This window comes from Schistocerca americana, chromosome 4 (assembly GCF_021461395.2).
Source record: "Schistocerca americana isolate TAMUIC-IGC-003095 chromosome 4, iqSchAmer2.1, whole genome shotgun sequence".
NCBI lineage: Eukaryota > Metazoa > Arthropoda > Insecta > Orthoptera > Acrididae > Schistocerca > Schistocerca americana.
In genome coordinates, this window is record NC_060122.1 from 612,952,553 (window position 1) to 612,980,537 (window position 27,985).

A 27,985-nucleotide genomic window follows, 5' to 3' on the forward strand; every position below is an offset into this window, starting at 1 on the left:
AAACTAATTATACATCGACATAAATGCATAAATATACATACATACAAATTATAAAACAATTACAATACATAAAGGCACCGAACTGTCATATCTTCAGGAAACAAAATAAGGAAAAAAATTTATAGTACAATAGATGGAAATGGGAGGATATGCGTTTCCGGCGTTACAGTTTGTTATTCCGTACATGAGATGGCTCTAATTATTTCCTGTTGTCAATAATATCGTTATTTGCTGTGGATTTTATTCGGTATCGTTGTTATGCAGCTTATGTAAGGCCCGAAAATGTGGACACCTTACAAACTGAAGTGGCTTAAAAGTTCGAAATATGGATCTCTTGCAGGAGTCGTGAAATACAGTTTCGAAAGGATTGTACTATGTCTATGGAATCAGCAAATGATCAGTAATCCTATGATCTTGTGATAAATATGTCTCACATACGGGTTACCAGGTAGATGCCGTGTTTCTTAACTTCCGCAAGGCGTTCGGTACAGTTCCTCACAGTCGTCTAATGAACAAAGTAAGAGCACATGAACTATCAGACCAATAGTGTGATTCGATTGAAGAGTTCCTAGATAACAGAACACTGCCTGTCATTCTCAATGGAGGGAAGTCTTCCGAAATAAGAGTGATTTCAGGTGTGCCGCAGGGGAGTATCGTAGGACCGTTGCTGTTCACAATATACATAAATGACCTTGTGGATAACATCGGAAGTTCACTGGGGCATTTTGCGGATGATGCTGTATAATATCGAGAGGTTGTAACGACGGAAAATTGTACTGAAATGCAGGAGGATCTGCAACGAATTGACGCATGGTGCAGGGAATGGCAATTGAATCTCAATTAAGACAAGTGTAATGTCCTGCGAATACATAGAAAGAAAGATTCTTTATCATTTAGCTACAATATAGCAGGTCAGCAACTGGAAGCAGTTAATTCCATAAATTATCTGGGAGTAGGCATCAGGACTGATTTAAAATGGAATGAGCATATAAAGTTCATAGTCGGTAAAGCAGATGCCAGACTGAGATTCATTGGAAGAATCCTAAGGAAATGCAGTCCGAAAACAAAGGAAGTAGGTTACAGTACACCTGTTCGCCTACTGCTTGAATACTGCTCACCGGTGTGGGATCCGTACCAGATAGGGTTGATAGAAGAGACAGAGAAGATCCAACGGAGAGCAGCGCGCTTTGTTACAGGATCATTTTAGTAATCGCGAAAGCGTTACGGAGATGATAGATAAACTTCAGTGGAAGACTCTGCAAAAGAGACGCTCAGTAGCTCGGTACGGGCTCTTGTTGAAGTCTCGAGAACATACCTTCACCGAGGAGTCAAGCAGTATATTGCTCCCTCCTACGTATATCTCGCGAAGACACCATGAGGATAAAATCAGAGAGATTAGAGCCCACACAGAGGCATACCGACAATCTTTCTTTCCACGAACACTACGAGACTGGAATAGAAAGGAGAACCGATAGAGGTACTCAAAGTATCCTCCGCCACACACCATCAGGTGGCTTGCGGAGTATGGATGTAGATGTAGATACATACAAGAAAAAATGGAATACACCTGGAGCAAATTTTGATTAGATTCACAATTTGTTGCCAGGTGTAGCGATCGACTTTGCTTCGACAATCGATTGTGAAATTATACCAATTTAGTATGAAACGATGTGCATCTGGCGATTTTCAGGGTTATGGAAGCGCCTGCCACAAGGTGGTACACAGTGGCACCACAGGAGCAGACGCCACGTCCGTCGTGGAAGCCCACAACAGACTCCGCGACAGGGTGGCTGCCGGCAGAGAGCGCCGCGGCCGACCTGGACCCCAGCCACCGGCCGCCGACATGAACACTCTGGTCTGTACTCGTCGCACAATGTTAAACTGTTGAGCAGGGCGTCTCTTCTGCTGAGCGTAATTACAACAACATAGTATTAGCTTCTAAGTGTCGTCAGTTTGATGTTTTACTGTTAAGTGTAGTACGTTATTAATTTCAACGTTGTGATACCTACCTGAAGAAAAATGTAAAAGAACGTGTTCCGGAGAGTCGTGTCAGCTAGGTCAAAGATCAGCAATAGTTTGTCGTAATCCTTCGTCATCACCTTACCAGCCATAGCGGCCGTCACGAAAACAGGCACTTAAAGGTCACCTCACTGCCCTGCAGTATTGTCAGGTAGTGCTAATTTCAAATGTTAATATAAATTCGGAAAGAATATTAGACATCTCAGTTTTTAGTCTAGGATATGGTGGAGTTCTCCAAAAGAAAATTGTTGCCAACTGCTAAGAAAAAAATATGAAAGCTAACGTTAGAAAAAATTTTGAAGAAAATAAATTCTTTTTTCCTACTTCGACCTGTGGCAAAAACCAGAACCACTGACATAATTGGAGTGAAAATGAAATATGAACATTCTCAAAGTTTATAGACGCAAATGATACACTACTGGCCATTAAAACTGCTACACCACGAAGATGACGTGCTACAGACACGAAACTTAACCGACAGGAAGAAGATGCTATGATATGCAAATGATTAGCTTTTCAGAGCATTCACACAAGGTTGGCGCCGGTGACGACACCTACAACGTGCTGACATGAGGAAAGTTTCCAACCGATTTCTCACACACAAAAAGCAGTTCGCCGGCGTTGCCTGGTGAAACGTTGTTCTCATGCCTCGTGTAAGGAGGAGAAATGCGTACCATCACGTTTCCGACTTTGATAAAGGTCGGATTGTAGTCTATCGCGATTGCGGTTTATCGTATCGCGACATTGCTGCTCGCGTTGGTCGAGATCCAATGACTGTTAGCAGAATATTGAATCGGTGGGTTCAGGAGGGTAATACAGGACGCCGTGCTCGATCCCAACGGCCTCATATCGCTAGCAGTCAAGATGACAGGCATCTTATCTGCATAGCTGTAACGGATCGTGCAGCCACGTCTCGATCCCTGAGTCAACAGACAACAACCATCTGCACAAACAGTTCGACGACGTTTGCAGCAGCATGGACTATCAGCTCGGACACAATGGCTGCGGTTACCCTTGACGCAGCATCACAGACAGGAGCGCCTGCGATGGTGTACTCAACGACGAACCCGGATGCACGAATGGTAAAACGTCATTTTTTCAGATGAGTCCAGTTTCTGTTTACAGCATCATGATGGTCGCAACCGTGTTTGGCGACATTGCGCTGAACGCATTGGAAGCGTGTATTCGTCATCGCCATACTGGCGTATCACCCGGCGTGATGGTATGGGGTGCCATTGGTTACACGTCTCGGTCACCTCTTGTTCGCATTGACGGCATTTTGAACAGTGGACGTTACATTTGTGTTACGACCAGTGGCTCTACCCTTCATTCGATCCCTGCGAAACTCTACATTTCAGCAGGATGGGCCTTTCTGGATACAGAAAATGTTCGACTGCTGCCCTGGTCAGCACATTCTCCAGATCTCTCACCAATTGAAAACGTGTGGTCAATGGTGGCCGAGCAGCTGGTTCGTCACAATACGCCAGACCCACGAGAGAGTACTATCCCTCTTTAAACCAGGAAACGCAGTAGAGGGAAGGACACTGATTGGTTATTTCACTCATTCGTTCCTCATCGTGTTCCATAGATCCTATCAAGAAATATAAGCTTCAAGTTGCAACGAATCAAGATACACATTAACATTATTTGAGTTAATGATGAAAAATTAATCTGTACGATTCGTTTACGATAAATTATCAATACATTCCTTACTGCTAGTCAATATTAATGGTAGCTAATTTTAATCACGCAATACATATTATGCAGGCGGTACCCCGCAGCTCGTAAATACAGTGGTGTCTAATTCACTATATAATCAGGCAAACTGTCAACCAGATGTCGGTAGATTGTGCTATGCTCGGAAGATGGCATTCCGGTCGAGGGACAACCGTTGAAACGATGACGTCAAGGCACCTATGAAAGGAGGTAGTGTTTGCCGGATAGCCCCACATCCACAATGGCTGGGTGCACGATCACAGACGGTACAGTATGGCAATGAGGAGATGCCTACCATACTCTCTGCGGCGGAGGGCCATAGAAAGAAAAGATGTTGGACAGTTGCAAACTGATGAGACCCGATGGCTTAATGTGAATCGTTCTGTTGTTTCTCGGATGTCGCGACAGTTTATAAAGTCCGAAACGGTAGCCCGGACACCAGGTCTGTGCCGACCCCGTTTGACTTCAGAAGAGAAGACCGTTATCTGGCAGTAAGGGTACGACAGTACCTCTTTAGTACTGCACGGCATCTGTCATGTAAGCTAGGAGCATCCACTGGACGTGTTGTTCCGACGCAAACGATGTTCAGAAGGTTTCGGCTGCGTGTTCTTTACCGTCGGAGACATACTGTATGTCTAGCTCTGACGAGTCTTCACAGAAGGGAACCTCTAGAGTGCAGTCATCAACAAGCCACTGTGAAGCAGTGGGCCAATGTTGCTTTCACAGATGAGTCCCGATGTTGACTGGGGAGTGATTATCGATGGTTTCGCATGTGGAGGGACTTGGAACACTATTTCGGTGTCCAAACATTATGGAAAGAGACGGAGATTGTGGAGGATTCCTAAAGCTGTTGGCAGGGATTATGTTTACCCGCTTGAATCCGTCTTCATGAATTTGTACGGGTGAATCGGCATGGTTTAATTGCTGTCAGGTATCGTAACGAGATCTTGGGACCTCATTCGCGGTTCTTGCTAGGTGCTGTGGGCCCATATGCCGTAGATGTGGTCGATACTGCTCGATCTCATAGAGCACGAGTGGCTGATGTTTTCTTGGAAACGGAAGATACTGCACGCATTGTGTGGCGATCTCGCTCTCCCGATTGAATCCCATAGAGAATGTCTGATATGCACTAGGGAGACGGCTTGTATCACGTCAGCATCCACCAACCATTCTGCAACACTGCAAGCAGTTCTTCAGGAAGAATGGGTGTTACTGCCTCAACATGAGACTGATGAGACTATTCACAGTATACCACAGTCATGCCTGTATTGCTGCCAGAGGTGTTCACACTCCATACAGAGCACATTAATCAGCTGTCGGAACATGTGTGCAGATACGTGCAGTACGAAGTAAATTTTTGTGTACCGTTATGCCTCTTGCAGTTGCTTGGGTTCCGTATTCTTTGAATTTTTCTAATTTACTATCACCTGTTTACACTATTTTGTGGCAAAATAAACGCAACCTTACAAATTTTCCTTTTGTTGCTTTAATGTTGGACACCAGCGTATTTTGGAGAAGTCATGTTTATGAACGACCAACAGCTGCTGCTGCAGTTAACTTTCAGCCGCTACCAGTTTCACTCGAACCGTTCATCATCAGCCAACACAGAATCAGCCGCATGGTACCATTATTACTGTGGCATCAACATAGTTGAAACTAAAAAAAACTAATTTTATTATTTTAGTTTGGCCCGTGCGATTGCTCGTATGAGGTTGAGGAATGGACATACATACAGAAATCAAGATAAAAAGTTGCAGGATGGCTTTAATTTTGGTTTAGTTGACGCCACAGTAAGAATGATACTGTACACGATGATGTAAATGATTTTACGTCGTTTGATAATGATGATTCGGCAGACAGCGTCAGCGACCAAAGGTTAAATTCATCAGCAGCTCTTGGTGTTGATAAATATGATATCTCTCAAACATTTTTCAAATTAGTAGGAAAGATAGCTTCTAATATAAAAAAGGCTTTAGTTATCTTAATTAGCTGTATTTACTTGAGAGAATTAATATTTTGAAAGAAAGTAATAAGTTACACTTGTAAAATCTGTATCTGTTTATCTTATATTATCGCTCGTTGTTACACCGAACAGTGCTACTTCGTAAATGAGATCTCATTTGTATCATGGTTTACACACCGCCCACACAAACGTCTAGAGTGTGATTTGGAAACAGTGGTCTACGAACAGCTTATCTATATAGTTAGATAACCCTTCCCAATTGTAGCAACTGGATTGTTACACTTGCAAAACATGCTCACCTAAATGAATACGGCTGTAAGTGGAAAATTGTGTTTTCTACAGGTGTGGGACGATGAGTTGGCAAGGATTGCGCAGCGGTGGGCCGACCAGTGCACGTTTGGTCATGACTCTTGCAGGGATGTTGGTAAGTACCTGAAAACTTTAGAACTAGCTGTTAGAACTGATATTTTCTTTAAATTAAGTTACTTAACAATAATACAGAAAATAACCGCATTTGTACTGTTTTAAAAGTGGTGCGGTTTTAGTATTTCCTTTGAGTAGCAGAGAATATTCCTCTTTTATTTTGCCCGTGCAAAACTTTTCTCATTGTGTTACTAAAGTTATTAAAAAGTTTAAAGCGTACACATATAGCGAGAAATTCTGAAACCAGAGTCAGATCAATGTCGACTATAATAGAGAAGTTGTCATGACAACCAATAGCAGAAAGGATAATGTCAGGTAATTGCACAACTAATCTCTCGTGATCATGAGTTATATTGACAGTCTGCTGAGTACGTTTTATAATCATTCCTTAGATGTGGGCAGTTGCGCTAAGAAGATAAGGGTACACTGTGCGCTGAACACGTAGTTTATAAATGAAAATAAAAATCAGCTAGTCGTTTTGTGCACTACATAATCGTAGATTAAGAAAAGTATAGATTCGACCAGCAGTAAAACCTCACCCAATACTAGAGTATGATGGACAGACTGATAGGGCCAACACTGACAAAATTTATATGGTAGACTTTCCAGTATTGATATTTTAACGATTTGTATTTTTCAGACCACTGGATACAAATTTCCAACGAGCAACTTTAGAAAGTTGATAATAGATTAAACGAAGGAAAAGTGGCCAATGGAGCACTGCATGTAATAAAATCAACAACTCCGTTATTAATAAGCAATTGAAATTTAACAAGGAAATTAAAACGCAGGCTAGTACCACTCAGAGTAGTTGTTCTGGGTTAAAAATTAATTTACAGCCAGTTATTCATAGTGGGCTCTTGATTGGCTTTGTGTGCATATTTCGCTAACGTTCCTCCCGCATCTGAGCCAAGAGTCATGTTACCTCTGGTGAAACGGAAGAATTACCCCGTTGTGCTGTGAGTAGGTAGCATTTATTACTCTCTTCACAAGAGTCTCTGGCCTTGTAGCAGGAGGTGTAGCCTAACCAGTTATGTCTCAGATTATAGAGGCCTACCATTCTTCATCTGGATCGCTGGTGAGTTCCATCAGTAGGTGAAAGTGAAGTCAGGTTCCTCTGAAAGAGTGATAACAGACTACACAGATCAGTTATGAGTGACGTCAGACAGGTAGTGTTCTTCATGTGTCTACATCCCTTCCAAATTTGTGGTTTGCATTCTCTGTATCTACTCGGACATCAGTCAGTTTTATGCCATTGGCTTGAAGTAATATGTTTTTCCCCTGCAGTCGCTGCTGTTACAGGATTCTCAAAATCTTCCTTCCTCCAAATTTATCATCGTTTCTTTAAGATACCCACAGTTCGTCAGTTGTTACACATGTACCTAAACAGCTCCTTTGATGATTTTCGTAAATTACTGGCTATCATGTATCTTCTCGTACAGAAAACTTGGGCCGCGCGTATGTTATCGCTTCAGCAATAAAACGCTACAGGGCGTATGTATCAGGCGACACGACTAGATGAGCTTGAGTTACTCATCAGGCTTTCCTCGGTTCCTCATTACAGCCTGTTTCCTAGTATCTGCTCAGGTTAAAAGGGGTAGCAGTCAGTGAGGAATGCAGCCGAAGTTGCTTCTGAAAGTTTTGGGAATCGGTAAATATAAAATGGGGAATGTTGACCCCACTGACATGTCGAATTCATGGCTGCCTCGTGGAAGTATTTAGGGCTCTTTGCGAAAGGTATGCATCACAACACTGATTGTTTACAATAAATATGTAATGCCTGCATTTAAATGTGTAATCACGAGATGTGAGCACTTCTTCAGAAGTTATAAAATACCTCACTTTTAAATGTAAATATGAAAAAGTTAGCAAAAGAGATTTCAATAATCAGCCATCTATTTCAATGTGGAGATCGTTTTTAAAATATTTGTGGAGACTAACATAGCAATTCAGTATGTTGATACGAGAAGGAATGCCCAACAGAAAATACCATACTACACCAGTGTACCACAAAAAATGGTTCAAATGGCTCTGAGCACTATGGGACTTAACTTCTGAGGTCATCAGTCCCCTAGAAGTTAGAACTACTTAAGCCTAACTAACCTAAGGACATCACACACACCCATGCCCGAGCCAAGATTCGAACCTGCGACCTAGCGGTCGCGCGGTTCCAGACTGTAGCGCCTAGAACCGCTCGGCCATCTCGGCCGGAAGTGTACCACACTGCACTGGTTTCAGCTGATACTTTTTGTAATCCGCCGAGGCAACTGAGTTCAAAAAGTAATTACCGCCATCATGTGGATACGACCCGTTCAGTTAAGAGTGACATCTAGTCGGGAAACAGTTCTAAAAGTGCTACAAAATTAATCACCGCGTTATAGTGCTGACACGGCCACTACTTACACTTTCAATGATCGTTATAGAGCGTTGATTGTTCGACGTTTCCCGCAGGTAATGCCAATCTTAAACCCTTTTGTGAAGTACGAAATTACTCGTCACAGAAGGCTATTCATCGCCAATAATAATCACTCCAGGATCGACGTAGTAGAGCGATTGCAAGAGTTCTGTTTCCATTCATTGCCGTTAACATGAAAGCAGGAATTATTCGTTCTCTTGGAACTCTGTATACTACCGCTCATGTGGAGCTCCACAGCCCACCTGTGCACGCCTTGGCGCGCCGCGCTCTGAAACGCACGCCAACGCAGCGGAGTGCTCGTCCGACCCATAGTGCACTCAGAGTTAGTTTAGGATTGACAGTTCGGAAGTAGCACAGGTGAGCGCGGAACAGAGTTGCCAAGTCTCGCACGGAACTCACGCGTTATCTCATGTTTCATTCAACTCACTCACACACGCTAACTATTAGATCTATAAATGTGGAGCCGACTGTAATTCGTTGTGAAATAGTTTCACTATGTGATGATTTCATTTTTAATTTTTTAAAATGTTTATGTACACATTATGCGAATGAAATGTCAAGAAAACATCAAATTTTCATCTGATTCAAACCTTAGCTGTGTCGAAGACCTCTAACGCGAGATACAGGACAGTAAATAATATGACGCACAATCGTCTGCTCGCGTACAGTAGCGATAGGCAACAGATCTCTATATTTGTAAAGACATATATTTCTGATATGCATCTTATTTCCAACACAACAGCTTGCTTTGGTATCTTAAATTAGGCAACATCTATTCTGAGAAACAAAAACAATACAAAAATAGCCAATGTATTGCAGACATTATTTTGTATACTGTAGTATGTATGCACAGATTGAATTCTGAAAATATACTTTCTTTGGAATTAATATTTGATAATGCTGCTATATTAAAATTTAAAAACTTAATTTTGTGATGCCAGTACTTACAAGTGCAAACTGCACACTCCAAATGTGTAGCTGAATCCGTTTGTGCTGCATCTCTATGTGGATAACGGTAAAACTCCACTGACATCACTCTCGTCGCTATTGCAGACACTTGAAGTTTCGCTGTCACTATTGTCATTTAAAGACGTAATCATCTCTTCCACTGAAGTCTCCAAAACACCTTCACCTTGCCGTGCTCTTTCCGTAATATTGTGTGTGTGTCTGACAGCTTTCTTCCAGTCTTTGGAGGTAAGGTGAGTAATAGCTTCTTTAGTGCTTGCTTCTACTGCGGAGAGCGTAAATATTTGATTGTTCTGGCAATGTAACCTTTAATTTGGGCCCATATCAACTCTATAGGGTGTAAGTGGCAGTGGTACGGTGGCAGCCTGACGATTGTATGCCCGTATTTTTTTTGCCAGTTCGTCTATTTCATATTTTGGAAATTGCGGTTTATGGAAATTAATTTTTTCCATAAGCTCGACCTTCTTAAGGTCATTAGACACATTTACGTTTCGACGCTAAAGCCCATTAATCATTTCCTCCTTCCGCTTTGCCATGGTAGGTGCTTCATCAACAACAACTGAATGATATGGAGCATTGTCTAAAACAATTGTTGTTGGGTATTAGAGATTCTGCGAACCACTTTGTGAATGTAATGTGGTTCATACCTTCATGATAACCTCCTGTCTTCTTCGGTGTAAAGAGAAGGAGACAGTTTGGTACGAAACCTTGCGAGGTGCTTGCATGCAGCAGAATCAGTGTGCCCCCCCCCCCTTAGCAATTGGCATCTTCATTGTACCTTTAATCGTGTTGCCTGTCCACCCCTGATTAACTACGTGACCAGAATTTCATCGATCCAAACCACTTCATTAACATTTATGCTAAGTATTTTGTCTTAAAAATTGGCATCGCCATGCAGCAATATCCTCCCTTTCCATCAATAGCTCATGGCCGTAAAATTGTCTGTAGTGAAATCCTACGTTGTGCAAAACTCCGAATAACGATGTTCGACAGCCCTGAAAAAGTCCTAATTCTTTAAGTGTCACCAATAACTTTGAGATTGTGGAATGTTCTTTTTTGAAATAATAATCGTAAACATGTCGACAAATTGCATCGCTACAAATAAATCTAAATTTGTAACACGCTTATCCATAGAACCTTTCTTCCTGTATGTACCAAATTTGGATGGTTCTCCAACTTTCTTTTCTGTCTCTAACAGTTCTCTCCCAATTTGTATGACAGTGCTTTTGTTCATATTCAGGGCTGCTGCAGTTCTATCTACTACCTTGATAACAGAGAGTAGTCGGCCACTATTAAGTTTTTCACTCTCAAAATAAGCTCTTAACGAACAAACCATATCTCTACACTGTCCTTGTAAAGCAATCCCCTGTCCACGAGAACGACGTCGAACTTTTCCACTTCTAACTTTCGATGTACTTTCTTCCGACATGTTAAGTAAGACGCAACAAATAACCCGTCACAGAAACAATACAGTAACTCTTAAACTGCAACGAAACAAACACAGTGTGCAGCAATCACACAGACTCACTCACTGCAACTAAATTGAGGCACAAGCGAAAGTGTTGTGGACTGAGATTTGGCAACTCAGGCTGGGCTGGACTGTGGGATTGGCTGAATCCGAACCGTGCGTCCAAAGCGGCCTTTCTCCTACCACTTCCGTCACAGCTATCAATACTAAAGTAATTTTTAATATGTGGTGTCACCGCCAGACACCACACTTGCTAGGTGGTAGCCTTTAAATCTGCCGCGGTCCATTAGTATACGTCGGACCCGCGTGTCGCCACTATCAGTGATTGCAGACCGAGCGCTGCCACACGGCAGGTCTAGAGAGACTCCCTAGCACTCGCTCCAGTTGTACAGCCGACTTTGCTAGCGATGGGACTGTTTACTTACGCTCTCATTTGCCGAGACGACAGTTTAGCATAGCCTTCACCTAGGTCATTTAGTACGACCTAGCAAGGCGCCATATTCAGTTACTAACAGATAATATTGTGAATCATGTACCGTCAAGAGCGACGTTCATCATTAATGGATTAAAGTTAAGTATCAAACTAATATCATCCACTTTCTGAATTCTAATTCCTTGCCATGTTCCACACCTCATGCCAGTATAGTTCTTCCCTCCTCACGCCAGCCTGCGTGAGCTAAAACGCATGCATTTCGGCCTCCAGATCTAACACGGCGTTGGCTCTTCAGCCAACCCAACAGAATAGACTACAGGAACCTCTACAGCCACGGTCCCCTTGCCAGGGCCCTGTCTTGGCAGTTCCTTTCCTGACGGAGTATGCTGTCACTGCAGCCTGCTTTCCCCGCAGTCGACTGTGCCAGCGAAGCTGCTTGCTGAGACCAGTACTTCCGGCATTCACGTAGGCCAATGTGCGACTCAGGCGCCCACTGCGAGTTCAAGATAGTTGTAGTTTTGACAAAGAGCATGTTATATGTCTATGAAACTGTTGTTTCCAAGATGGGATGTCGGGCAACCACGTGGTAACCAGCGGCCACACTACTGCAACCACACTTACAAATGGTGAACTGCATATTATTCTGACCAATACTAGCCCTGATCCACCATCTATCGTAGATGTTTCTCCACCCCCAACTCTGCAGCGCGGTTGGTACGCGAAATGTGGCAACAGAATCGTTCTGCAGTCAGTTGAAAAAGCTGCTTATCAAGTTTTCTCAACAGTGTTTCGCGAAAAAAGACCAGAGATTTCCATTTGAGTTCACGGAGTATCTCCATAATGCACACTTGTTGATCGACTCTGCCATTGCCACTTGCTTCAATGTCTTTCTTTAATCCGCGCTGGATGGGATCCCAAACACTCCAACAGTATTCAAGAATAGAGTGCACTAATGTTAAATTTATAGCTGAACAACACTTTCCTTAAACTCTCCCAACATACCGAAGCCGGCTATTCGCCTTCCCTCTCCTACCAGTCTTACGTCCTCACTCCACTTTGTATCACTGTGCAGCGGTACACCTAGATATTTAATCTACTTGACTATATCAAGCAGCACACCACAACACTATTCAAACATTACAGGATTGTTTTCCCTCCTCATCTTCATTAACTTAGATTTTTGTGCACTCAGAGTGTGCTGCCACCCATCAAATCAAACACTAATTCTGTCTAAGTCACCCTGCATCCTGCTACAGTCCACGATACTTTTCCATGTATTACAACAGCATCAGCAAACACTCGTAATTTGCTGCTCACCCTGTTTGTCAGATCGTCTATATGTATATATTTCTGTCTCACTTCCCTGAGGCACCCCTGATGATACCCTTGGCTGTGATGAGCACTCTTCACCAGGATTCTTCGAGCCACTAACACATCTGAGAACATATTTCGAATTCTCAGACCTTCAGTAATAGTCTGCTGTGGGGTACTGTGTCAAACACGTTCCGGAAATGTAGAAATAGGGAATCTGCCTGCTGCCCTTCATCCATCGCTCGATGATATCATGTGAGAAAAGGCTGAGTTTCGTAAGAGCGATGCTTTCTATATTCGTGTTGATTTCTGGTTCAAAATGGCTCTGAGCACTATGGGACTTAACATCTGAGGTCATCAGTCCCCTAGAACTTAGAACTACTTAAACCTAACTAACCTAAGGACATCACACACATCCATGCCCGAGGCAGGATTCGAACCTGCGACCGTAGCGGTCACGTGGTCCCAGACTGAAGAGCCTAGAACCGCTCGGTCACACGGGCCGGCCTTGATTTCTGGACAAAGGTTTTTCTGCCCCACGAAATTTATTGTATTGTAGCTTAAAATATGCTCAAGAATTCTTCAGCTAATCGGTTTTAAAGATATTGGCCTGACATTGTGCAGATCCGTTCTTTTAACCTTTTGTATGCAGGGGTCATTTCCACTTTTTCCAGTCGCTTGAGACTTTCTGTTGGGCGAGAGACTCACAAGAAAAGCAAATTAATTATGGGTCCAGTGTTAGAGAGTACTCTGTGTGAAACCGAAGTGGGATTCCTTCTCTCCTCTCTCAGTTGTTTCTGAGCGGTGTATATTTCTACGTCCTCCTGGGATCTGGGCAGATGTTACATTCCTCCAGTGTTTTTTTAAAGGCATACCAGTGCTACTCCTGGCGTCTTGGTGTGGGGAGCCAACGAGCACAACTTCAGGTCACGTCTGGTGGTGGTTGGGGGCACTCTGGCGGCATAGAGGTACGTCACAGATCTCTGATTCGTCACATGTTAGTTCTGATGCTGCAGGATCGACACACCATTTTTCAATAGCATAATAGTGGTCCTCTAATGGCACATGCCTCTCTGAACTGTCTGAGTGGTGTTGAGGTACTCCCATGGCCAGCAAGGACGACAAATATGTCCCTGCTAGATACTGTGTGGGGCCAGCTCGGGCGTCAACTACATCCCAGTGTCAGTACCCGAAACATCAAGGATCTGTTTCATCAGTTGTAGGTTTACTTGCCTCAGAGGAGAACATAACGGCTTTGTGACTATCTACCCAACCGAATCAGTGCATGCTTCCAGGCCAGACTGCACGCAACGTCCTACTGATAAGTGAACTCATACTACCAAGTTCTTTGTAAAATATGGCTCGATTTTGCAATCACTGAAATACAATCGCATGTCCTCTCAACCAATTAAGTTTCCTGCTCATCTTCAAGGTGCTTCACATTTTCTGTAATACAATTTATTTTCAAGCTGTGGAGCAAAATCTGCACAAAATGTATAGGAACCTCTTTCCTTTGGTTCCAGCTGTTAGCGGAAGTGCTGGAAACGTTAAGTGAAGAGCCACAAACGCCAACCCGGTCGCGCGTGGTGAGGCAAGTCGGAGCCTTCATAAAAATACAATGAATCCATTGCTTCCCCAGTCTATCACAAGCTCTCACTGAGAACTCCCTGTTCCCAGTCTGTTTGTCGTATTCGTTCAGGAACCATTGCTGCAGGTAATAAAGGCTTGGTAAAAGATTCTCCAGCCACTTTTTTACTCTGAGTGGCGATGTCTGCAAGTTTTGATTCCAGGTCATGGAGCTTCACTGAGTTCTCGAAGTGAGTTACCGATCGGGGAGGCTGAAGCAGTGGTTAGCAAACTGGACTTACATTTACGAAGACAGCGCTTTACTTTCGTTTCCTATGAATGCTCGACGTTTCCTCGGAAAGCGCCCAGCCAATCTTGTTCCCCATTCTTCCGTGATCCGAGGATGTCCTCCGCTTATAATAACGCTGATATTTGGCAGGAAATTACTATACAGCACTTCAGCAACAATCAGCTTGATGCTGCCCAGAGTGATAGCGAAATGATATTCTTTGAAGCCATTTTGTCTGTTTTTCGACTGTGACTGTCTCATGAAATATGTAAAGGGTTTTTTAAATTACCGCTACCAGTCACAAACTTTGTAGTAGTAATTTAAAAAATAAAAAACTTTACATGTTTCTTGAGACAGTGACGGTCGAAAAATAGTCAAAATGTCTTCAAGCTGACATAGTTTGTGACTGGTAGCGGTTATTTAAAAAAACCTTTACATATTTCTTGAGACAGTCACGGTCGAAAAATAGTCATAATGTCCTCAAGTTGACAAAGTTTGTGACTGGTAGCGGTAATTTAAAAAAAACTTTTACAGTGATACTCTTATAAAAGCGACAATGGTTAAAAAATTGTGAAAGACGTATCACTTCAGCAAAGCAAATAATGAAGTTACCAATGAATGAACATTACTGGTAATGAGTGGACTTTAGGCTTTGTAGAGAGTGCATGTGTTTTTCACTGACCAATAAATGCAATTATTTGTGCAGTTTTACTTCCACTCAAGTACTAATTATTTTTTATTTCAACAAAACGACCCTGGTTTGTGGCAAGAGGACAGCATTCACTATAAGCCTCGCCATCAGATAAAAATATTCCACTGATCCATGATCTCTCCCTTTCAACATAATAGACCAATCGCCGAAGCCGAAGTAAGACAATTTAGGAAAATAATGGATAGGATAACAAAGAAGTGGAGGTGGTACAAGAGATGAAATTGTGTCCTTTGTTTGAACACAGCGTTGCTAAGCTCATAAGAAAATTAATCCAAATTGGAAATAATGAAACAGTATAAATTTTGATTACTAGAAGCACACGCTTGGTTCTCTTACATTCGATGTAACAACTATCTTCACACTGTTAGCGTTCTCAACATGCATTTATTGACTCTGAAGTTTTGTTTCAGAAAGGTTTACAGTTGGTCAAAACGTCTATCTCTCCAGCACCACAGGACCAATAAGAGGAGCTGAGTGGTCGACAGCGGTTCAAGCTTGGTATGATGAGGTCAGAGCTTTCAGCAAAAACAATATCAACAAATATCAGTAAGTTATCTATTTACGATGCTACCTACTTTAATCATAATCTGCGTTTGTTCTTATAGATACATATAACTCTAACATAACCTAACCTGACCTAAAAATGCAGTCACATTGTTATGGAAAGCGGTTAGACACGGCGACAACAGCATATTCACACAGCTACCTGATATCCATAGATGTATGGATATTTCGAAGTAACGCAACATAATTAACTGCCAAATTAACAACTCCTATAAAATGCAGACCCCAGATTAGGTGTAGAGATGTACATATGAGATTGAATAACAAAGAATGACATTAAATTGAATGACATGTATGCAGTTATGGTGAGACATTTCAGTTATTTCATCCTACATATAAGAGTAGAAAACCACATATAATACTCATTAAAAAAACCAGTCATCTGTACTTGGTCTGTGCATCAGATACAACTGGGCACGATCTGATGACAAGACTTGTATACTCCAGTGTTTCCAGCAGAAGTAGCAAGAGGTAAGTTTTCAGAAAATAAGTCAATAAATAATACAAAACTTATATGAAATGAACAATGATTTAATAAACATTTCAAATGAGGAGACAAATATAATAGTACAATGTATCTCATCCTTCCTGATGAAACTAATCTATATCTACAGATCCGACAGAGCTCAATGAACTGCTGAAACATAAATTTCAGAGATGAATGAAAGAGAAATACGTAATGCAAATTAAGTGCCACTTAGAAATTATGTATTTTGATTTCAAGTAACGCCTAGGTTAACAAATACTTAAACTCACTCTATCATGTCTTTGGGTTAAGATTATAACATTAGAAAAATCCTTAGCAAAATGTCTGTTGACAAAACTTCCTTAAAATATTGTCTAGTAATGAACTACACCTATAGTTAAGTGACTTATAAAATATTACTTGATTCATCACAGCATATTATTTGGAAGTAAAACTATGTTTATAAAATGCGTCATCGATTCTGAAGAAAACAATGTTTTCTCTTATGTAGGTGTCTTATTTTAGTTTATCGCTAAGACCTTTGATTATGTGGGACATTGAATACATCAGATAACCGACAGAATGTAACGCAGAGGACAGAAACACTACGATTTCTCATGACATCGAAGATCACTTAAGTGGAGATCAAATCTATGAGACAAACAATCATTATCCATGTGACATCGACTACTTGGCAGATAGTTCTTCTACACCAGTGGTTCCCAATCTGGGGTAAAATGAAATTTTCTGTTGATTGAAAACCAAACAATTCAATTCTGTTTCAGTCACAAAACTAAATTATTTTCAAAAGATCATATACTGATTATATAAGTTATCAATATTTTCTCAGTTGCTAGCATTAATTGGGTGGAGATTACAGGTTCCTCACAAAGCCCACCCATTACGAACGTAAGTTGTGCTTTTTCACATACATTGCTAATGATAAAAATGAGACATACACGTAACAAATGCTAAATACCTGAAGAAAATATCTTCTCCAAGTTGTAGATAGTACTTGAAGTCGCCCGTTACTCGCTTTGAAACAGTTAAACGAATTATTAACAGAACAATGCAGCTGTAACTACATAAGGCTGTACACAGTACTATTATATTGGTTAGACACAAAGCATTAACATCCTGAAGTCATCCAACATTAGCCAGTTCAGAAGTAAGGAGTACAGCAATCAAGTGATTCACAAACAATAAGTTTATTGCACACGTCTGAACTTTATTTGATTTTAAATAGGGTTGCAGTGTGTAGGTCAAGCTAGTGCTGCAATGGAGAGGAGTAATGCAGGGGAAGTATGTTTTGTAGCAAGTGTCTACCTTCACTGTGGATAGTTAGCTTCATTATCTCAGAAGAAGTTGTGGGTAGCAATTGCAATGCACCATGAATTCCTCCTTCATTGATACTAACAGCCTCCAAACATACCCCCCCCTCCCCCTCCGCACACACAAAACTAAATATCATTCATCTTTCATCGTTTTAAAAATAAAAGTGTTCCAAGAAAGTCCTTCATTCGACAGTTTAGTTAGATGATTAAGTTCGTAATAATGTGGGGGAGGGAAAGGGGGTGGAAAGGTAGGGGTACTAGCTAATGTCTGATTGCACTCAGGGATAATGGCCTAAAAAAAGGTTGAGAACCACTGCTCTAAGCTTATACTCCATTAAAATCATAAAATACATGCATTCATGTTGCTGCTGTATTTTTTCATTAATCATATTCTCACCATCATCTAAAAGACTTTTTATCTCTTGGAAGCCAATAGAGAGTCTTCTTGCTTCATCCAGAATCCATTTCGCTGATTGTATGTCTCATCTATCAGTGTTTCTTTTTCAATGCTCTTACAATTATATTCTCCAGTTGGCTTGTTATGAGACCAGTTTGTTTATTTCCCTGCATCCAGTAGTAGCTGCTACCACGTATTGTTCCAATGGTCACTGGGGAACGTTTAGCTCTTTTTAATATTTTAGCATGAAAATACCGTCACTCACAGCTGCAAATCAAAACTGGTGATATACAAGGGCGTGCTGAAAAGTAGCGCCTTCGAATTTTTTATGCGAAAACTTTTAAAGCCTTTTAAACAGAAAGAACTTTAGTAACATCCTACACCTCTATTCTGCACTTCTGCAAATTTGTTTATCAACATAGTCACTCCGGCGACGAGCAAATCTCTTCCAACGAGTTGGTTGATGCTGTCAGTGTAGAATGTTTAGCTTTGTCGATAGAGCTACACCGTTACCCCTTCTTGCGTTACTACATCACTATCGAAGCCAAATCCTGTTCTTTACGTCTTGGAAATACACTCCTGGAAATGGAAAAAAGAACACATTGACACCGGTGTGTCAGACCCACCATACTTGCTCTGGACACTGCGAGAGGGCTGTACAAGCAATGATCACACGCACGGCACAGCGGACACACCAGGAACCGCGGTGTTGGCCGTCGAATGGCGCTAGCTGCGCAGCATTTGTGCACCGCCGCCGTCAGTGTCAGCCAGTTTGCCGTGGCATACGGAGCTCCATCGCAGTCTTTAACACTGGTAGCATGCCGCGACAGCGTGGACGTGAACCGTATGTGCAGTTGACGGACTTTGAGCGAGGGCGTATAGTGGGCATGCGGGAGGCCGGGTGGACGTACCGCCGAATTGCTCAACACGTGGGGCGTGAGGTCTCCACAGTACATCGATGTTGTCGCCAGTGGTCGGCGGAAGGTGCACGTGCCCGTCGACCTGGGACCGGACCGCAGCGACGCACGGATGCACGCCAAGACCGTAGGATCCTACGCAGTGCCGTAGGGGACCGCACCGCGACTTCCCAGCAAATTAGGGACACTGTTGCTCCTGGGGTATCGGCGAGGCCCATTCGCAACCGTCTCCATGAAGCTGGGCTACGGTCCCGCACACCGTTAGGCCGTCTTCCGCTCACGCCCCAACATCGTGCAGCCCGCCTCCAGCGGTGTCGCGACAGGCGTGAATGGAGGGACGAATGGAGACGTGTCGTCTTCAGCGATGAGAGTCGCTTCTGCCTTGGTGCCAATGATGGTCGTATGCGTGTTTGGCGCCGTGCAGGTGAGCGCCACAATCAGGACTGCATACGACCGAGGCACACAGGGCCAACACCCGGCATCATGGTGTGGGGAGCGATCTCCTACACTGGCCGTACACCACTGGTGATCGTCGAGGGGACACTGAATAGTGCACGGTACATCCAAACCGTCATCGAACCCATCGTTCTACCATTCCTAGACCGGCAAGGGAACTTGCTGTTCCAACAGGACAATGCACGTCCGCGTGTATCCCGTGCCACCCAACGTGCTCTAGAAGGTGTAAGTCAACTACCCTGGCCAGCAAGATCTCCGGATGTGTGCCCCATTGAGCATGTTTGGGACTGGATGAAGCGTCGTCTCACGCGGTCTGCACGTCCAGCACGAACGCTGGTCCAACTGAGGCGCCAGGTGGAAATGGCATGGCAAGCCGTTCCACAGGACTACATCCAGCATCTCTACGATCGTCTCCATGGGAGAATAGCAGCCTGCATTGCTGCGAAAGGTGGATATACACTGTACTAGTGCCGACATTGTGCATGCTCTGTTGCCTGTGTCTATGTGCCTGTGGTTCCGTCAGTGTGATCATGTGATGTATCTGACCCCAGGAATGTGTCAATAAAGTTTCACCTTCCTGGGACAATGAATTCACGGTGTTCTTATTTCAATTTCCAGGAGTGTATATGAAAATCTAATGAGGCCAAGTTGCGAGTGTTATGTAGGATGACCGATGACAGTGAACCCAAGAGACTGGTTTCTTGCAGATGTCATAGCACTCGTGTGCGGTCTGGCATTGTCATTTTGAAGAAGAGGGTGCTCAATGCGTGGACGAACTCTTCGATTCAGTTTCCTACAGTTATAAACTTGAAACAACCCGCTGTGTCTCAAGCACCGACATAGTTACATTACATACCGCCGTTTTACACGCTACAATTCGGAGCGCTCTAGCGAAAAAGGGTTTCAATTTGCGTTAGCGAAGCTTGGAAGTCTATCAAGAAAAGTGCATGACATGCAATACAAGCCGACCAAGAAATATGCATGACATGCAGTACATCAACCGATGCTGAGAACAGAATAAAAAATTCTGAGGCGTTACCTTTCAGTAGCGAAGTGGGAGTGATGGGTTTCGTGAACTATTAAAAAATTTAAAGAAACCTTAGAATGGTTTTACTGTATTATCTTTGCTCTTAGTTACTGTAATACATGCTGATGAACTATAACGTCAACCCAACGTATATTTCTGTTTTATTTCCGTAATATTCATATTGTTTTTATTCGTTTTTTACCAAATCCTTAATGCACAGTTTCACATCCTCTTGAAGGTATTTCCACACTGTTTTGTGTTCTCCACTGTTTCTTTGAACCTGCATCTATGTTACCATTTACTTAGTTAGTATGTAAATGTCATTTCGTCTATGTCTGTATAATCAACATTTTGTAAGATGCTGAACTGTTTGCTTAATTAAAGCTTGTATCCCTCCTAATTCTTAAATAAATCTCATAATCGAGATATCTCATTCCCTGCTTCGTGCATATTGTTTTTCCTAATATTGTACCTGCCTTCACAAAACCTATCTTATGTAGTTATGATCAGTTTAAATGTTTTCCTGAGCGATTTTAAAAATAGTTTCATTTCTTTCATTCTTCATCTGTAACTGAACCGCCGTTTGTAAATTTCTTAACTTAGTTTTGGTTGATAGACATTTTCACTGTATGTAGATCATGTTACTTTTTGAGGTTTTAGTGTTTTACTAGTTCTTTCTTTCCATGCAGGTTTCTTTTCCAAGTTGCACATTACAATTTGTCCAAGGTAGTTAAACTGTTGTACTATTTTTACTTTCTTATTATTTACAGTTATGTGGTTGATTATTAGTGGATCTGCTACAATTACCTCAGTCTTTTCAGATGATATATGGAGTCGTATTTCTTGTGAAGTATTTTGTAATATTGTTATTTGATTTCTGGCTTCTTGAATGTTATTAGCTAGTAACAATAAGTCTTCTGTGAAGCCCAAGCAATTTAAGTCCATTTGATCTTTTTTAGTTCCAGTTCTTATGTTTTTGGATTGTCATTGTACCATTCCCTTACCACATACTCATGAGCACAGTTGTAAAGTAATGGCTATAAACCATCTCGATGACTTAACCCAGTTTTAATTGTAAATGACTCAGGTATTTCCCATCTGAACTTTACTTCAGATTTAGTGTTTGTTAATTTTATCATTTTCATTAATTTGGGATGGATACAGTCATAAGCTTTTTTGAAATCTGCAAAGGTTACAACTTATTGTTTTTTTTTCTTTTGTGGTATTCCATTACCAACTTCAAATTAATTATACCAAGCAGTATTTAAACCCTGGAGAATCTTCTCCAGGGTCTAAAACTTTCTTGGTAATCTCTTAGTTCCAGTTCAAGTTGATCTCTATCACGACTGCATGGAATTCTTGTCAATAAATCGTATGGAATACCCAAAAGGGAATTTCTCTGCAGTTGTCTAGATTTGTGTACTTTTCTGTGTAATGGATGGATTACAGCTGTTTTCCAGTGCTTTCGTAGTTCTTCTTTGTTCCAGATTGTCACTATGCATTGATGCAACAGTATCTTTACTGGTTGTGCTGCATGTTTCCAAAGTTCCACAAATGTTTGAACTTCTCCACTTGGTTTGCAGTTGTGCTCTTTCAACATTTTGTATACTTCATGGAGTGTAGATGGATTTATGTGTTCTGTTGGTGGTTTAATAGGGGAATAAGTGTTTATATGAAGTAGTTTTGGAGGGATCTTCGCAATTTAGTAATTTTGTAAATGTTTCTGCTAAAACTTATGTATTTTTTCTATTGCTGTGTGCCATCTTATTATTTTTGTCCTTTAACATTAATGTTGCAGGACATATCCCTGTTGGTGTCTGGTAAATATTTTGTAGTAATTCCTTGAGTCATTTTCTCCCAATTTGTTTCTGTCATTAGTAGTATATCTTTTTGATATTTTCGTTTAATCCTTTTTATTATTTTCTTGGTTATGTTTCTTTGATCAGAAAGTTCCAAGGATGATTCTTCTGTTTCATGACACTGTTACCTTAACTAGGCTTGGTGTCTATATAGCACTGTTTTATCACACTCATCGATATACCATCGGTGTTTTTTTTCCTTTCATTTATTGGGGGTAGTTGTTCAGCTGTTTGTTTCGACTGGGGTAGCATTTCCTGTAGATTATATGTTATTTTTATAATACTTGTTTGTTCTTCATATTCCTTGTTGTTTATCAGTTTATGGGGCGGGAGTTTTTATTTGTCAATGGGTGAATTAATTTTTATTTTATCACATAATGATTTGATCCAGTATCTGTCCCCCTCAGAACTTTCACATTGCAAATTTTTCCGTGGTAATTTTTATCCCTACAGACATGGTCCATTGGCCAATCTGTCTTTCCCAGCTTGGGTGTCTCAGAGTTTTAAGCTTATTTGATCTTCTCTTGAAATGTGTTAATTTTGAGATCCTGTCATAGTTTCTGCAGATTTCAACTAGTTTCATACCACTCCTGTTTGTTCTTCTTTGTGCTGCCCATTTCCCTATTACATCTCTATGTTTCTTTCCCCTTTCGAACTGGGAATTAAAATCGCCAATTAAAATTTTCGTGTGATTTTTATTTATGTTTGTTGTCATCTGGACTTAAGGCTCCCAAAGTCCATTCACATATTCTCTGTGTTATTTGGTATTATTTTTATAGTTAGTTGAATCCTGGACATTTCTTGTTGTGTTATCTTTTATTTGCAGCTTTTATAGTTAGTGCTGATAGCTTTGGAGATTGTAATTTAAATTCTGTGACAGATTCAGTTATTTTTAGTCTAACCACAAATTCCATCCAAATTGTGGGTAGTCCTTCATTACTCTTTTTCCCAGTATTTCCTTCTAAATTCTCTCTCCTTGTGATTCTGAAGTCCACTTCTTAGGAACCCTTTGCGATATATTTCATCTGTCAAAATTTTGAGTTTCCCTGATTGTATAATGGAATTCATGCTGTGTAACGTTATGTAGTTTGTCTGTTCCGTCTTGAGTCTAAATTTTGAACTTTTGCTAGTCTTGGGTGTCTTCAGATGCTCTGTCTCACCTAAGTTACCTTTCAAGTGACTGCCTACTGTGTGAAGTGCAGTCTTCTTTAGCAGTTGCTAAGTGGTGGAGTTTTTCTTACAAGATTTACTTCTATGTTTGACATTCTAAGGTAGTCAGACTTGTATGGAGCAAGCGCCGATTTAAAACTTTGATTCTTAACTGTAGAGGTTATTGTGAGTTTGGTCCTCCAGAGCTTTTTTATTTCACTCACGTTCACTGGCAAGCCAGTGAGGATTCCCCTATCTGCCATCTGGGAGGTGGACGTCAGAAAATCACCTCTCCACCTGCTATGAGAATGTAGTAGGTTCACAGAAAAATCTCACTATCAGGCAAACAAAAAAAAAATTATGTTGAACTGTTCAGTTGTGCTAACGATATTTATTAGACTAATTTATCTAAAATAAAATTTCGCTGTTATAGTTGTGTATGTGTGTCTTTCACATTGATTGCAATAACTGAAATTTGTTAGCACCCTCCTTTACATGTTTGGTTTTCTTATGTAAGTGGATTAACAGATCAAATACAGTCTCAAAAATTTTCTAATCAGAAATAATATGCCTAACTATATAATTTGAATAAAGCTGAAGAATATTTTATAATAAATCTACAACATTTGTAGAACAAGATGATTTGTTAGCATTCAATTTGCCAGATAAGTATAAAAAATTAGATTGGGGGATTATAAATATTTTATGGAAATGAAAAGATTTATGAAAGAGCAACCTACATAACCTTCAAATGATATTGTATTTTTTATAAACACCTTGAGCCCTTCCGTTTGCCAAGTTGCTTTTTTCAACTTGTTATGTAGACATCCTACATATTCTTTCATAGTATTTCTGCTTCATTTGTGTAATATTATAAATATTATCATCATCTTCTTTCAGGTTCAGTGCAGCAACGGGACACTACTCACAGGTAGTGTGGGGCAACACAAAATATATTGGCTGTGGCTACACAGTCTACAATGAGACAAGTCGGTGGACAACCCAGCTGTATGTTTGCAACTACGGACCATCTGGGAACTTCATAGGGCGCCGTGTCTACACAATTGGCAAAAGTTGCTCCAGGTGTCCTGGAGGATGTCATAGCACCTACAGTTCATTGTGTGCCTAGTGAGAAGAATTAAACATCAACTATTATCGTACCACAGTTTTGTTATATGACGAGATTGCAACAGTTATTGGATAGCATGAACCAAAGACTCACTTTAGTATATGAAACAAAAAGTGGTTAGTCTTTCTTCAGACTGTTTCACACTCACAGGACATCAATCATCCAAAGCCATTTGCATAAGACCTGTATTTTCTATGAGGGAACGGTTCAGGATTAAATTCTCTTTCCAAATTCTGATCTTCTTTGAATGCAGAATGCTTTGCGTAATTGCTAAATAAAAAATATGTACACATAAATAAAATAAATGACAGAGCCCTTTGGTGTAAATTGTTTTGATATATTTGGTGTATCCCTTTCCACCCGAACCCACACGATCGTGCGGGATCGGTTTTTATTTTTTTACGATAAGCTGAATCTCTTTCTTGCTACCAACCGACCTGAAACGATCGTGCAGGTTGTGCGCTACGCGATTCTCATGTTTATGTTGTCATTCGGCGCCAACAGATTGCAGCACATGTTGTTTAAGTTGATCGAGAAGTGAGCATTATGCCGGCGCCTGATTAGTAGCTCATAATTAAGTTAAATTGAATTGTTTCGGCGATTTGCTGGATCTGGTTATTTGTAATAGTGTGTACAACGTTGTGATATTGATAATTATTAGTAACTTCATATCTTTGCACAGTAATTGTGCGTTAAACTTGTACTAGCACGATTGTGCGGTTTAGGTGTTGACTCTGTAACTTTATCTTCGAGTGGGTGTTGTTGATTGTGTCATTGGCCTCCCTATATTACTGCTTTTCATACAGTTTTGAATGGGAAAGTTTTTATCCACATTCCCGTTATTGTATGCAGGTTTATCAGACAATCAAATTCGTTCTGTATTAGAGGATTCGGATTTGAGTGGCATTTCGTCAGATGAAAACGACGAGTTTGTTCCTTCTCCTTCAAATATTCAGCAGGCAGACGACTCGTCTGATGATGATTTGAGTGCCGAAGAAGTTCCTGAAGTTCCTGAAGAGTGCAGCAGTTCACACAGTGTCACAGAAGGTGTCAGACCACTGCTTTTCGGAGATCAAATTTTGTTCAGAAGTTTCATCCACCAAACATTAATTACAGTGCTGTTGAGGTCAGTGACAAAGAGGTGCGATCTGAGTTACCTATTTCGTGTATCATTCCCATTTTCTTACTAAAATATATTCTTTTTAACTCTAGAGTCCTTCACCAATTGGAACTCCTGCTGAATATTTCTGTTAATATTTCAGTGAAAAATTTTTTGAAGAGGCAGTGAAATATACAAATATGTATAGTGTTGCAAAGACAGGGAAATCCCTAGGGACTGCAGCTCATGAACTGAAGGTGTTTTTTTGGGATAAATTTAATGATGGGGCGCATGAGGTGTCCTAGGCTACCCATGTACTGGAAGAAATCTATTTCTTTATCAGCTATTAGTGACACTATGTCTAGAGACCGGTTCCTTGCGCTAAGGAATAATGTGCACTTTTTTGCTAGTATAAAACCACCTGAAGAGGGTAAAACGAATAGACTGTGGAAATTTCAGCCAGTGATCGACACAGTAAGAAGAAGATGTCACAGTTTGCCTCGTAGCTTTAACTACTATAGTATTGAGAGCTGAAGAGTTTGAAACACCGTTAGAGGATACGTTAAGCACCTCCACAAAGGCAAAAGTTTACAAACCCCATCCGAAACCAGGATTGGACAGGCGATATGATGGGTATGATCACTGGCCGACAGTGGATGATATTTTGCCACCACGAACATGTCAGTATGAGCACTTCAGTTCCAGAACAAAGACAAAGTGCATAAAATGCAATCAGTACTTATGTCTTGCAAAAGGAAAGGATTGTTTCAAATTATTTCACGAAAAGTGAAGCAGTCTGAACCCTGACTTTGTGTTACAAAATAAATAAATAAAAATTATTATTAATTTTTTGCCACAGAATATGATTTGCAGTCTATGTAATATTTTTATAATAACTAATAAATAAAAGTAATGAAGGAATAATTTTTTATTCATAACTGTTCCTCAGGTAGCTCATAATATAAAACAAATAGCAGGAAGTCAGAGAATAATTTTGGTAAAATAAAACTTCACCCTAACGATTGTGCTAGTTGTTTTCCCGCTACATTTTTTATGGAAGAGTTTTTTTATTATTTTTCCCAGTGTCTACTATGGCCAAGGATACAGAGAATTCAACTTTATTCACCATTTTCAAAAAAAAAAAAAGGTGTTCAGGGTGGAAAGGGATAAGAGCTGGTGTAGGACTGACTATCTCAACAATCCAGAACAGTGACATAGATATGGAGCCCATTGTTACTGGAATATCCACACACACATTATCGGTAACACAAGTCCAAACTGTATAGATTTCATATCCAGCGGCAGAAAATCTTCACACAATATTTGACAGAAAAAGATCATTTATAAATTTATCTGCTTAAGAGTGTAAAAAATGAAGGAAGTATGTGGAAATACAGGGATACAAACAGACAAGGAATCGAGACTCTGGAAGGCAGATGAAAATATAGGAACAGTAACAGACAATAGACAGTCTGGAAAAGACAATGTAGAAGTAGAACAGTGTTCAAAATCGCACGAGAACATGACTAAAATTGTTCTACCTCTGCATCTTCATCAACATCATTAGTTTGCAATTCACAGTTAAGTGCCTGGCAGAGGGTTCATTAAACCACCTTCAAGCTATTTCTCTATCATTCCACTCTCGAACAGCTCATTGAAAAAAAAAAGAATTAAATATTTCTCTACTAGCTCTATTCTTATTCTGTTATGGTGATCATTCCTCCCTCTGTAGGTGGGCTGCTACAAAATATTTTCATACTCTAAGGAGAAAGTTGGTGATTGAAATTTCATGAGCAGATCCTGCCACAGCCAAAAACGCCTTTGTTTTAATGACTTCTGCACCAATTCGCCTATTATATCCTTGGAGCTCTCTCCACTATTTCGCGATATTACAAAACGAGCTGTCTTTCTTCGAACTTTTTCGATGTCTTCTGGTGATCCTATCTGATATGGATCCCACACTGCTCAGCAGTACTCCAGAAGAGGTCGGACAAATGCGGTCTAAGCAATGTGTTCAGTAGACCTATTGCGTTTTCTGAGTGTTCTGACAAAAAGCCACAGTCGTTGGTTTGCTTTGCCCACAACATTATCTGTGATATCGTTACAACTGAAGTTGTTCGTAATTGTAATCGCTATGTATTTAGATTTACGTGATTTATCGTGTAACCGACACTTAGCGGATTCCTTTTATTACTCATGTAGATGACTTCTTTTGCTGTAAATTTTGTCGGACTGATAGACATTCTAATTTCTATACTTTTTAGACTTATGTTAGTTTCAGCATGTCTGACGATACGCCCCAACCA

General features: G+C 40.8%; 1 protein-coding gene across 1 annotated transcript in view; it reads left to right on the top strand.

The window, feature by feature from the left end:
- LOC124613902 (venom allergen 5-like) overlaps positions 1 to 24,885 on the top strand; it is a 100,327-nt gene extending 75,442 nt beyond the window's left edge. The window contains exons 3-6 of the mRNA XM_047142650.1: positions 1,691 to 1,855; positions 6,041 to 6,122; positions 15,693 to 15,828; positions 24,352 to 24,885. Of these exons, the coding sequence (XP_046998606.1) occupies positions 1,691 to 1,855; positions 6,041 to 6,122; positions 15,693 to 15,828; positions 24,352 to 24,580 (612 nt within the window). The 3' untranslated portion in view covers positions 24,581 to 24,885. The remainder of the gene's footprint in view (positions 1 to 1,690; positions 1,856 to 6,040; positions 6,123 to 15,692; positions 15,829 to 24,351) is intronic.
- Positions 24,886 to 27,985: the final 3,100 nt, after the last annotated feature.